This window comes from Engystomops pustulosus, chromosome 9 (genome assembly GCF_040894005.1).
Source record: "Engystomops pustulosus chromosome 9, aEngPut4.maternal, whole genome shotgun sequence".
Lineage (NCBI taxonomy): Eukaryota > Metazoa > Chordata > Amphibia > Anura > Leptodactylidae > Engystomops > Engystomops pustulosus.
Window position 1 is genome coordinate 59,608,378 of NC_092419.1, and position 12,936 is coordinate 59,621,313.

Sequence of the window (12,936 nt, forward strand, 5' to 3'; positions counted from 1 at the left end):
CTCATCATGTGACCCCTTTCACTGATCATGTGAAACCCTCCATTTTGTATGTATTTGCACATGTATTTAAAAATATTCAGCTTGAAAAAGGCTTACACAACAGACCAAAACATTGCTGTTAAGATGATGGAATAAAAGTTCACCTTTTTTCATCACAGCTATTGTTGTGCTGCCATTTCTTTGAATTTATCTTTCTCTAGCTATATATCTATATTTCTCTATTGCTATCTATCTATCTCCATCTTGTTCAAGACAACCTTTAAAAAAAATAAAGTTTTTGAAATAAAAATGAATCATTAAAATGTCCTCTTAACACCACCATTCCCTCTATACAAATATACCGGTAATAAAGAACAAAAAAAAAACAACATTTGCGATTTGGTATTGCTGTGTCCATAACAATCTGTACAATAAATCAGAACCATTATTGGACCCTCTTGGAGAACGCAGTAAAAAAAAATTATTTTGGTATTTTATCCACAACATTTTTTTTTTGAAAATACATAAATTTTTTTAAACTGTTTATTACAGTAAAAACAGTAGTCAATCCTCATTATGCAATGCAGAATCACATGTACACAAACAACTTTTTTTTTTGTATTATAAAGCCTATTTTCATAATTGACTTATGCATATAATGTCCATTGAAAAGTCTGTGCATTTTTAAACAAGCAACATTTCGGATTGTCCATTAACAACAAAACGAAAAACGCCATTGCCAATCTGCAATTGTTTGTTAACCCCTTAATGCTATCAGTCAAATATATTGGACGCTGAGCGCTGTTACTTAGCGATCAGCGTCATATATATCCGACACAGAACTGCTGCTGGCTTAGCTCAAGATCGGAATTGGGCCAGCATTGAAATACACTGGATGTCAGCGGTAACTAACTGATGTCCCAGTGTAACACCTGCAGCGCGATGGCGGCATTTAAAAAGCCTGCTGGGGGTTTCTCCTCTGCACTGTCTTTGGGGGCGTCCGATCAGGACCCCAGGTAGTGCCTGTAAGATGCCGTCTGTTACATAGGCTGACACAGCTGATACCCTGAAATAGATCGGTATTGCAGAGTATTATCATGAACAAGCAATCAGAAACATGCATATACATATAGCACAAACCCGACATATACAGCATCACTGCATCTGTAACGACCTGTAGATTTAAAAAAGATCATTATTGAACCCACTTGATGAACACCCATCAAAAATTATGATTTTATGACTACATCCCACAAAAAATGCAATAAAAAGTGATTTAAAAAAACATACGTACTCCAGAATTATACTGTTGCAAAGAACAACATGTTCCGCAATAAACAAGGAATCAACCAGCTCGGTAGCCATAAAAGTAGAAATGTTATGCCACTTGAAGGACGGCAATGCAAAAATGATAGATTTTTCCTCACATTAGGGTTTTATTTGGAAAATGTAGTAAAACTAAAGAAAGGATATCCAAGTATGGTATCCCCGTAATCATATTGACCCATAGAATAAAGATAACATGATTATTAAGCTAAGTAAAAAATCCAGTACAGAATTGATGTTTTTCTACTCCTGTCCTCAAAAAAAGTTCATACATTTTCAACCCTAGGGGATATCAACCCCAAAATGATAACACTGGAAAAAGCCTCTCATTCTGAAAAAAAAAATTGTCATTATATGGCCCCAATAACAAAATAGCTCAAATTTTATAGCCTACAAAAGGCCAATAAGGAAACTAAACTCCTGGCAGCTGCACGGCAATACTTCCCTTTAGCGCTTCGCTGTGCACCCAAGTAACAGCCACATATGGGGGGTCTTTGTACCAAATTTTAAGATGGCTTTCTCTTTTTACCTTTCGGAAATTTGTAAATTTTAGGGCTAAATGAACGCATAACGGAGAAAATTCTTAATTTCACCTCCATTTTGATTTAATTACTATGAAGATCTTAAAGATGTTGATGCTGGTTTGAGGGGTGCAGATTTGAAAATGGGTTGATATATAGGGTGGTTTTAATGTTATATATTTAAAATTTCATTAAAAACTGTAATTGTCACCAAAATAGTCAATTCTGAAAATACAGAAAATTTACAGATTTATAAGCTGCGTGACATCAAAATAAATTATCCAGACATTTCAAAAATGATGAAACTACAAAGTAGATATATGGGAAGTGTTATACAGCAACTGATTTAGGTGGTAAAACTATCTGCATGAAAATGCAATGATTTTTAAACATTTATCAGCCAAAATTTACCACTAAAATGAAGTATAATATGTGTGGCAAAAAAATCTCATGATCGCTTTGATAAGTAACAGTGTTCAAAAGTTATAATCATATAAAGCGACACATGTCAGAATACAAAAAAAAGGGCTGAGCCTTAAAGCGTAACCTTCATTTGAATTTTTTTTTTGTGTATGAAAGGACGTAGTGAAGATTTTTGTATTACAGTTTATTAAATTTTGCTTTGTTTGTAAAATGAAATCAAGCTACTCCCTCCCAAAGACATGCATATTTCAGCAGGTAATAGTGTGTGTCTTTGGAGGCTGCATGAGCTTACATCTAATCTCCCTGTGTTTGGTTAAACAACTCTGGCAGTGAGGATTAACCCCTTTCACATTCAGCTTGACATTTAAAAATTATGCTCAAAGCATACTGCATCCAGGGAGATAGCAGAAAGGGTTAACAGATACAGCCATGTTGAAAACAGGAGAGTAGAGAGAGATCGATCTGCAATCCTGTGGACTGATTTTTCCCTAGCAATTTAGAAGTAACATTGTATCTAAGGAGCACATTGCAGACTGTTACTTTACAAACTAAGGAGAATTTGTTAATGAAGTATATTAGACAAATGTTCACAACTGACCCCCTTCCCACTATAAAAAATCATCTGAAATGACGATTACTCTTTAAACTGCAAAACGGCTGTGTCCTTAAGTGTGTTTATTGCAGCAACATTGTGCAGTGTCGCATTTCCTTATACACACTACCCTTGATAGTGTTTGGTATGTCCCCCTCCCTCCTCCCTGTTAGCACCCGTGTTTCTGGTGCCTAGGGGTATAATTGTAGCATATGTTCTTGGTATCTGAGGCAAAAAGGTTAGAAAGTGAATCTCGAAAATACAATAATTTAGCCAAAAAATAAATTAAATTTAAAAAATGCACCTGATTTAGTTTAACCCCTGTGAAACCCTATTTTGGGTTAACGAACTTCATAAAAGTTGTTTTACATGCGTTGAGAGGTGGCGTTTCTAAAATGGTGTAATATATGGGGTTATACTAAATAATTAGGCCACTCAAAGTGACTTTTGAAAGCTGAGCAGGCCCTCATAGTATGATTTTGGGTTTTTTAAATGAAAATGTGAAAAATGACATTCTAAGTTCTAAGCCTCATAACATCATAGAAAGATCAGATGATGCATAAAAGACATTTCAACATAAAGCAGACATACTGTTAATGTTGGTTATCAAGTTACTATGGAGTTCTATGTGTCGGGGAAGTAAAAAATGTAAAAATTTAGAAATTGCAATTTTTTAAAAATGTTTGCCTGTTTTTTTTTCATAAATAAATGCAAAACATATCCCCTTGATTTTTCTACTAACATTTAAGTGCAATGTGAAGGTGCAAGTTGTTAAGGTCCATTGACTACAGTTGCCTCAGACACCAGCTCTTCTGCAGGAATAAAAGTTATTATTTCTCAAAACAATTAGTGATATGCTACACCATTGTATAAAATGATAGCATGATTCCAGACTATTGCACGGTTTAGACTACACAACATTAACAATAGGGCATAGTTCGTACAAAGTAAAGTTCCTGACCATAGATTAAAATATAGGAAATTCCACTAATATATCTAAAATGTCTCTGTGACCTGTCTTAAGGGACAGACAGTCGGTGTTCTCCTTACGGAGAGATTGCCAGTTAAGGCCTTGGAAAACTTATTTGCATTATCAGAATTCCCTAGTGGAGCCTCTATGGCTTTAAGTCTCCACACGCCTTTAAGGTGGAATTAATTGGCAATCTCTCCATAAGAACACCTACTGTCTGACCCAAGTCAATAGCCTTTCACATAGCCAAATCAGTTCCCTATGTTGTACTGAGTAAACCCAACCAGGTCAAAACAGTGCTGTCTACAGTTGGGAGTCTGTTCCTTATGGAATAGATATACTGGTTTGGCTTAATCCCCCATCATGTTTTTAGACTTCATGTAGGTCATACTTGGTGTTAAGGGGGTTGCCTTTCAAGGTAGCAAAAGGAGGCATTGTTTTCCTTTTAACACCTTGGAAAACTTATTTGCATTCGGACCTGTCTTAATGTATCAACCAGGTTCACCAAGTTTCCCATACAATTATCCCCAGCAGTCATAGTTATGCACATAATTCTTACCCATAGTTTATAGTGTTTTACCGGCTTCCCAATGCACATTTTACGTATAGATTGCTTCCTCAGGGGGTGTGGTTACATTAGTCTAATTTAGTCTTGTATAGTACTTGGCGCCTGACATCATAAGTTGGTGCCTAAGCATCGTTTTGAAATTGTGCCGGAATAAATGTTATGTAGCATCTTACCTTCTGAGTACATGAGTTACAATTGAATGTTGCTAAAAAATGTTTTTATGACAATGCTCTTAATCCCTTAACGCTGAAGCCACTTTTCACCTACCTGACACGGGCCATTTTTTTCAAATTTGCCATGTGGCCTGTATGAGTGGTTATAATTGTTTTACAGGGGTTAAAACTAAATCGGATGTAATTTTGAAATTATATTTTTTTTGGCTAAATGAATGTGTTTTTCATAAAATGTACAAATTCTCAGTGGATAAAATACCAAAACGCTCCACAAAGTTTGATAGCTAATCTCTCCCGAGTGTAACAATACCTTATATGTGGTGGTAAACTGCTGTATGGGCACACTCCAGGGCATCGAAGGGAAGCTGCGCCATTCAGAGCAGATTATGCATTGTCACTTTTTATTGGCTATACAATCTTTACTTTTTTGGCAATTTGGACATATAAGGGCTTATTTTTTGCGACATGAAATGCACTTTACAAATAATTCATTTTAGTGGGTCATTGGCTTATTAATGAGACTTTATTAACTCTTGATTATATGGAGGAAAATAAAATTGTCAATTTTGGTTTCCTTTCTTTTTGCACTTTTTGGGGGTCGTACACCGTACACTAAAAATACTATATTATCTTTGTTCTATAGATCACTATGATTACGGTTGCACCTCATTTATATAGTTTTAATATATTTTTACAATTTTACTGGAAAAAAAACGATCCTCTGATCGCTAGTTCAAGCTGTTCTTCACCTGACACAGTGTAATACAGATGTATTACATTGTGTTCTGTAACACGCTGAGTATGCTGCGCGTGGTCAGTGTGTTACATCCGGGTCCTGTTAGAAGTCAGGACCCAGCTCTGGAAGAGGTTTGCGCAGCACTGGCAGACCCCGGGACTGCGTTCGGAGCAGCGGACCCCCACAGTAAGCGCCGCAGGGGTCCGATTACAGTGAAATGCCCTTTACACTCCGCGGTCAAGCGTGACCGCGGCGTGTAAGGGGTTAACACCCGAGATCGGAGTAACCTCAGATCGCGGGTGCTAGAGGCGGGTGTCAGCTATAATATACAGCCGACACCCGCAACTTCTGGCGCTGGCTCCAATAGTACTGCAAAATGTGGGAATGCACCTCCCACCATGCAGTGCTATTATGTCAAATATCGGGAAGTTGTTAAGGATAAGAATACTGAAAATACCAGGCTAATATAGTATTGAGTTTTATTGTCTTACAACTTTGAAACTGTGTAGACAATGTCAGAAGGTGTACTACTCGCCAGACTGTAAATTTATTAATATTTCTAAGAAAAAAACAGGGTTATGGCACAATAAAAAGTAACTAGAAAAAATGCTTTAGACTTGTTATTTCATGAAGAAATTATTGACATCAGCGAAGTAATATTTGGGGATTATGAGTTGTATTTTTCATAATTTACAGTACATTTATGTCTATAAATTGTGTTTTCTCATATTTCAGTCCATTTTCAAAACCAGCCAGTTCTCACATCTATAAAAAAGCACTTTATGTGGAATACACTGATGATGGTTTCACAGACATCAAACCTCAGGAGCACTGGACAGGTAGGAATGATTGAACACATGTACTGAATATCCCTTAAAATATATATGTCCTGCATTGCTTTTTTAGCTGAATACTGCCACCATGTGGTTGGATACAACATTATGGCATTTATTTGTGTGTGTTAATATTGGGTGACTTGACACCTAATTGTTGATACTATAGAGAACACTGTGACCTACACATGGAAGCCCTGTATTGGAATATACTTTGCGGTATGAGTGTTACCAAGTAGGACGAACAAGGAATCTGTCTCATTCATACTCTTTCAGTGGTCACTCCTGTTGTATTTAGTGCCCACAGGAATGTACAGTATAATGTGTGCATTAGTAAGCACAAAGGGATCCTTGCTTCACAAACAAGCGAAGGAAACTCATATCAGTAGATCCTGTGATCAGTGACTTCTTCTGCTCATACATGTTTGCACAGGGGGTGGAGAAAAGTTGCCTTAACAATGCCCTGTACTCAGTCGTCAAGAACAGCCCCGTTGAACTCCCATTTGCACTGCAACTTCACTGGCAGTCGTATTTAGTGCTTGCATCTTGTCAAATAAGAAACATGGTTCAGTGAGGAAGGCAGAAGCTCATATGCTAAAAATACCAAAGATTTTAGTACATTTTTTGTTTAATGTTACATGCACATAAACAGGGCAAAAATTGTCTAGACTAACAGATGATATTGTCCACTTTTTATGGTTTATTTGCCTTAGTCTGGCATGTGTTTTTTCACTAATGCTCATAAACTATAGTCTATGAGTGATCCGTGAAAAGTGTCTCTGACTAGGAAATGTTTTCAACAGCTTTGTATGGTAAAAAAATGGCTGTGGGCACTAATCTATTGAGAGGTATTGGTTTTCTTGCAGCATACAGCCAAATTTCACTTTGGTGTGTCGGCAGACTGAGACAACTAGACAAGCTAAACTAAACAGTATAGTCTACTTATTATCAACAATCATGCTGTGTGAGTTAGTACAATTTAGGACTTCCTAGTCTGATTATTGATTGGACATAATTTAAATGATGTGCTTAAATTACTGTTAGATGTGAATATTTATTTCTTTTCTCTTGCTGTATAAATGTACAGATTTGTATCTTTTTTCAGGTCTGTTAGGTCCAACAATTCGAGCTGAAACATTTGATGAGATTGTTATTCACTTTAAGAATTTTGCAAGTATTCCATACAGTCTACATGGTATTGGGGTATCCTATGCAAAAAGGTCAGAAGGTGAGAAGCTGTGTTGGGGCATCTTATTCATGGAGGTTTTTTTTTCATAGGGATGAAATAATTGTTTGTTAACTTTGTGACTTTGCAACTTTTTTATGTACTAGCTGTAAATGTGTTTCTGAACCCTCTCTTAGTCCACTTTTGTAAGGTATGTGTGTGAAAACAGTAGTTACTTTTACCTGTAAAGTTGTTTCCACCGAGAGAGGGTCTGCAGATGAAGGACAGGAAACCTGAGTACAATAGGACACTCCTCCTTCAGGCCTCAGTGGTTTACAAAGACTTGAAGAAAATGTTTGGTTAATATGTCAAATACTCCTTCTCCAAAGGAGGGGGAGGGCAATGAGTGAGGGTGAGGCATTGAGAAGAAGATGGCTTGTTTGATATCCCTACACCCCCTAGTATTTGCTAGCTGGGAGCCAGGTAATGTTAAAGAAACAATTATTAAATTGGTGAAATTATTCAGATCAGTTACAAATGCATTTTGGAAATCACTATACTAGAGACTATTGAAACCTATCATTATGTAAAAATGGCCTTCAGAAGACAGTTTTCCTTTAAGGAGTAACCACTCAATAATCATGCCATCAGATAAAGGTTCTTCACTTGTGGTTGCCAAACTGGGCCCTGTGATAGAAGACCTTGACAATCCAGAAGGACCCAAGAATTTGTCAATGAGAGTTCTCTCAAGGGCAAATGCCAGGCTCTTCATGGCCAAACAAGATGACCCTGGCTTGGTCTTCCGTGATTTTCTTTATTGCCTGAGGAATTACAAGCAGGGGTGGGAAGGTATATGCTAATTTCTAAGTTCACTGCAGGAAGATTGCGATCATGGCCAGAGGTTTGCTCTTGTTAAGATGGCAGAATTTTTTTACTGTGTAATTTCTTTTCGTAGCAAACAAATCTGCTGGTCCCTCTAGTAGATTATAATGTAAGCAGTTTGGGCAGTAGCCCTCTAGGGGACCTCTGCATCTTCAAAAGACCAGAAGAATTTTGAACTCTTTGCTATCATTGCAACAAGCTGACTAAATTTCATCAACGGATATATCCACTTTACAGCATACATACACGCCAACTGATACTGTATACCTGTCAAATCAGTGCTCAAGGGATTTCTCAGACTCAAAGTTTAAAATCCATAATTGTCATGTTTATAAATAAATACTGCTTTACTGCTTAGGAATAAACACTTATACACTCACCGGCCACTTTATTAGGTACACCATGCTAGTAACGAGTTGGACCCCCTTTTGCCTTCAGAACTGCCTCAATTCTTCGTGGCATAGATTCAACAAGGTGCTGGAAGCATTCCTCAGAGATTTTGGTCCATATTGACATGATGACATCACACAGTTGCCGCAGATTTGTCGGCTGCACATCCATGATGCGAATCTCCAGTTCCACCACATCCCAAAGATGCTCTATTGGATTGAGATCTGGTGACTGTGGAGGCCATTTGAGTACAGTGAACTCATTGTCATGTTCAAGAAACCAGTCTGAGATGATTCCAGCTTTATGACATGGCGCATTATCCTGCTGAAAGTAGCCATCAGATGTTGGGTACATTGTGGTCATAAAGGGATGGACATGGTCAGCAACAATACTCAGGTAGGCTGTGGCGTTGCAACGATGTTCAATTGGTACCAAGGGGCCCAAAGAGTGCCAAGAAAATATTCCCCACACCATGACACCACCACCACCAGCCTGAACCGTTGATACAAGGCAGGATGGATCCATGCTTTCATGTTGTTGACTCCAAATTCTGACCCTACCATCCGAATGTCGCAGCAGAAATCGAGACTCATCAGACCAGGCAACGTTTTTCCAATCTTCTACTGTCCAATTTCGATGAGCTTGTGCAAATTGTAGCCTCAGTTTCCTGTTCTTAGCTGAAAGGAGTGGCACCCGGTGTGGTCTTCTGCTGCTGTAGCCCATCTGCCTCAAAGTTCGACGTACTGTGCGTTTAGAGATGCTCTTCTGCCTACCTTGGTTGTAACGGGTGGCGATTTGAGTCACTGTTGCCTTTCTATCAGCTCGAACCAGTCTGCCTATTCTCCTCTGACCTCTGGCATCAACAAGGCATTTCCGCCCACAGAACTGCCGCTCACTGGATGTTTTTTCTTTTTCGGACCATTCTCTGTAAACCCTAGAGATGGTTGTGCATTAAAAAAAATTAAATCTTGCACTTTACTTACTTCCTCTTATATCGGACTTGAGAAATTTGCTGAAAGTATGCTAGGGTGATCAATATGAGCTGTAACATAACCCTTACCCTTGATAATATTTCATAGTGATTGCAACCTACTGGTGGATTCTAATGCCACAATTTCCTCCAGACATGTCTTGCAAGTTAGTTTTTCATATGATGATGGTAGCCTGTCTCAACACACCATGCACTCTCTGCTTTTCTGGTTTTATCTTTCCCATGTACCTACAGACAACCACAGGAGTTCAAATACATCTGTGTGTAGGAAGTAATAAAAGACACATAGGCTTAACACCCAGGTAACTCATACTGGTGTAGAGGTTCTCAAAGGGGCTTCAGGTGCTGTTGGCAGAAGTAGTAGTCATCCTGCCAAATACTGGAAACAACGGATGCCTAACAGAGACTATGAAGAATCACTGTGTCATTTGAACTTGCAGATGTATTTATTAGGTGTGCGCCACAATTGTGTACTGTGCACCTAAAAGGGTTGTGGTAGTTTGAGACACACTTTGTCTTGACAAAATTATGTTGCACAGTGTAAATGGAAAGTGCACCAAAAAAGAGGTGCAACTATGTACAGCCTGAAAACAGAGCAGATTTAGAGCTTCACAAATTGATTGTGTGTTATGCAGGACGCTGGTGCTCCTGGAAGTGTTGCCCGCCGTGCTTACGCTCCTTCCAGGCACTGGAACTCTTTCAAATAGTGAGATATACTGGGGATAAGCTGACCGCTGTGCTTCCATGCACGACTTGGCTTGGCTAGAGACGCTGGACATCTGGACCCATCTCTTGAACCTTACTGGCTTGTACCATAGCCGGCAGCACACCAGTCCCTACCGGGACCCGGTAACCACTTTACTGTCCTCTTTACTCGACTGAGCACTCAATGCCTTTGACCCCTGTGAATTTTTTTCCCTTTTTCTACATTTCAGGCTATAAACATAGACATGCAGGTTTGTTTTTCTGAAAAAACAATCATAACATTCAGGACCATGGGAAGTTGGATTGCTTTAGCCTGCCGTTGATAAAGACATTGCAAAGAGGTTTCTGAGCTTGATCACTTATACACAGCAGTTGACGGATGGTGCAGCAATGTATTACTTCTGCCTATCAACTAATGTGAGAGGAGAAACACTGGAGACAGGCACAGAAGCAACAGAGCCTCATCATAATTTTATAATTGTTTTTACAGCAAAACCTGTCTCAGGAATAAGATAATGTGCCGGCATCAGTGTAGCTACAGCATTCTCAAGGTCAGTTTAGTTCATAATGCATGAAATCAAATGGTAGATTTCCTTTAAAATCCCTTTCCTTTTTCTTACTATTCAGGAGACCTTTTATATCTTAGGTAATCCATGGTTTGTTATCATGAAAGATCTTCACCATCTCAAACGGAACCACCAGAAATTTATATAGTCCTTAGCTCAAACCTTCCCCCATTCCCAAAGCAAACACAGATCAATCCATTGGCTCGAAACAAGTTTGTAAAGAAACTTATTTTTCCAATGACCTGTGATGAATTGATCTGTTCACAAAACACTGCCTTTTTACTACTGGACAGTAGTGTGGCAGCAGATGCACCAAAAATGATCAGAATTTCTTAGAGACGGATGGTAACAACGGTCATAATCCCCAACCTCTAAATTTACCTTAACCAATATTTTATTACCTTGGGTGCAACATACCACAAACTGAGACAAATCTGGACACACAGTCACCAAGTCCAAATTATTAAAATCTTCAACTCTTAAGATTAGAGGTAACCACTAAGGCCTGGAGGTATGGGCGAAGGAGTGTCTGTTTGTACTAAGGAAGTCCCTGATGGACAGACCCTCTCTTGGTGGGTGCTGTCATGTCAATGGGGAAAAATGCCCTTTTTATTACCCAAATGAAACACTTATTAAAACTGTTCAAGATCTCAAAGGCAAATTTAAAAACGGCACAAAATCCAGGATGCAAGTTATTTTAAAGGGCGAACAGTCATATCTGCTCAGGCTTTACTATTAGTGTGTAGATAAAGACATATCTTCTCCACTGTATAAGCTTGTTTAATGTATGTATGTTTGTAGGTATGTTATCATGCAAGTATATGTGTATGTATGCTGTGCGTGTGTGTATATACGGTCCCCTACCTAACTTACAGACAACCCATAGTTAATGCGGTCCCCTCTGCCCACTGTGACCTCTGGTGCTTTACTTTACTTCTAGGCTGCAATGATCAGCTATAAAGTGTCTGTAGTGAAGCTTTATTAATAATCCTTGGTCACATTACAGCAAAAAATGTTGAAACTCCAATTGTCACTGGGGCAAAAAAATTTTGTCTGGATCAACAATTATAAAATATACAGTTTAGAGTTATATACAAATTCAACTTAAGAACAAACCTAGGGAACCTACCTTGCATGTAACTCGGGGACTGCGTGTATATATAAAAACACATGTATACAAATACAGTACGTGCAAAACGGACTCTCATGGCACAGTTGCATTGTTTTATAGCACAGTTTTAACTCATTTCATTTAAAAGTGTACACGTGTTGCAAACACCATGTGATAGCAAATGTTCGACAGGCACTTTCCATATATGTACTATACCATGCTATACACTATATATAAAAATTCACATGTGCATGTTATCACTATACGACAAGAAATCAGAATAAACCTTTCCCGTTTTAGGTTAATTAGGTTTAGGGTCAAACTGGCCCATCGGTGTGCTGGTCAAAGGACCCGACACCTGCTGACTCGGCCCCTATAGCTGCCGATTTCTCCCCCTTTTTGCAGTTCAAGACTTCAGCTCTATCTGCGCCCTTCCATCACAGAGTTGAAAACTATGATGATGCAAAGAGCTATGAGCTCTCCATATCATCATTGTGCCTCCTGCTGATGTGTGCAGCAGGCTGGAAGCAGGGGTGTAACTTGAGGGGGTGCAGAGTGTGCAATCGCAACCGGGCCCAAGAGGCCTAGAGGGCCCATATGATGTAAATTTCCTATATGAGATGACTAATACTATAAACAATGCTAAACATTACATTGTAATGGAGGGCCTGGCATACATTTTGCAATGGGACCCAACAGATTTAAATTACACCACTGGTTGGAAGCCACAATATAATGCGTACATCGCCTACCAGCCTGATGTATGCAGCAGCAGAAGAGGAGAGGAGCTGCTGGGGAACTTAATAAGGTAATTATTTACAGAATTTCTTCCCAGAGATGGAGAAATTGGTAGAAATTAGCAGATTATGTGCGGTTGTTAGATCCTGGATAGCTAAAAATTGGACATTTGTTAGAATTTTAGACCTTGGTATGCTACGAGAGAAGATGAATGAATGTTACCGGTATGAGAAATGTATGTGGGAACAATGGCCGTTACCAGTTAAG

The 12,936-nt window shown here is 38.7% G+C and overlaps 1 protein-coding gene across 5 annotated transcripts in view; it reads left to right on the forward strand.

Annotated features, from left to right (window-relative positions):
- Positions 1-12,936, forward strand: part of LOC140077099 (coagulation factor VIII-like) — an 810,463-nt gene that overhangs the window by 70,001 nt on the left and 727,526 nt on the right. For all 5 annotated transcript variants that reach the window (XR_011849697.1, XM_072123989.1, XM_072123990.1 and 2 more), the window contains exons 2-3: positions 6,024-6,127; positions 7,227-7,349. Coding sequence is in view for 4 of the 5 variants with exons in the window: in XM_072123989.1 (XP_071980090.1) it covers positions 6,024-6,127; positions 7,227-7,349 (227 nt within the window). In the remaining variant the exon portion in view is untranslated. The remainder of the gene's footprint in view (positions 1-6,023; positions 6,128-7,226; positions 7,350-12,936) is intronic.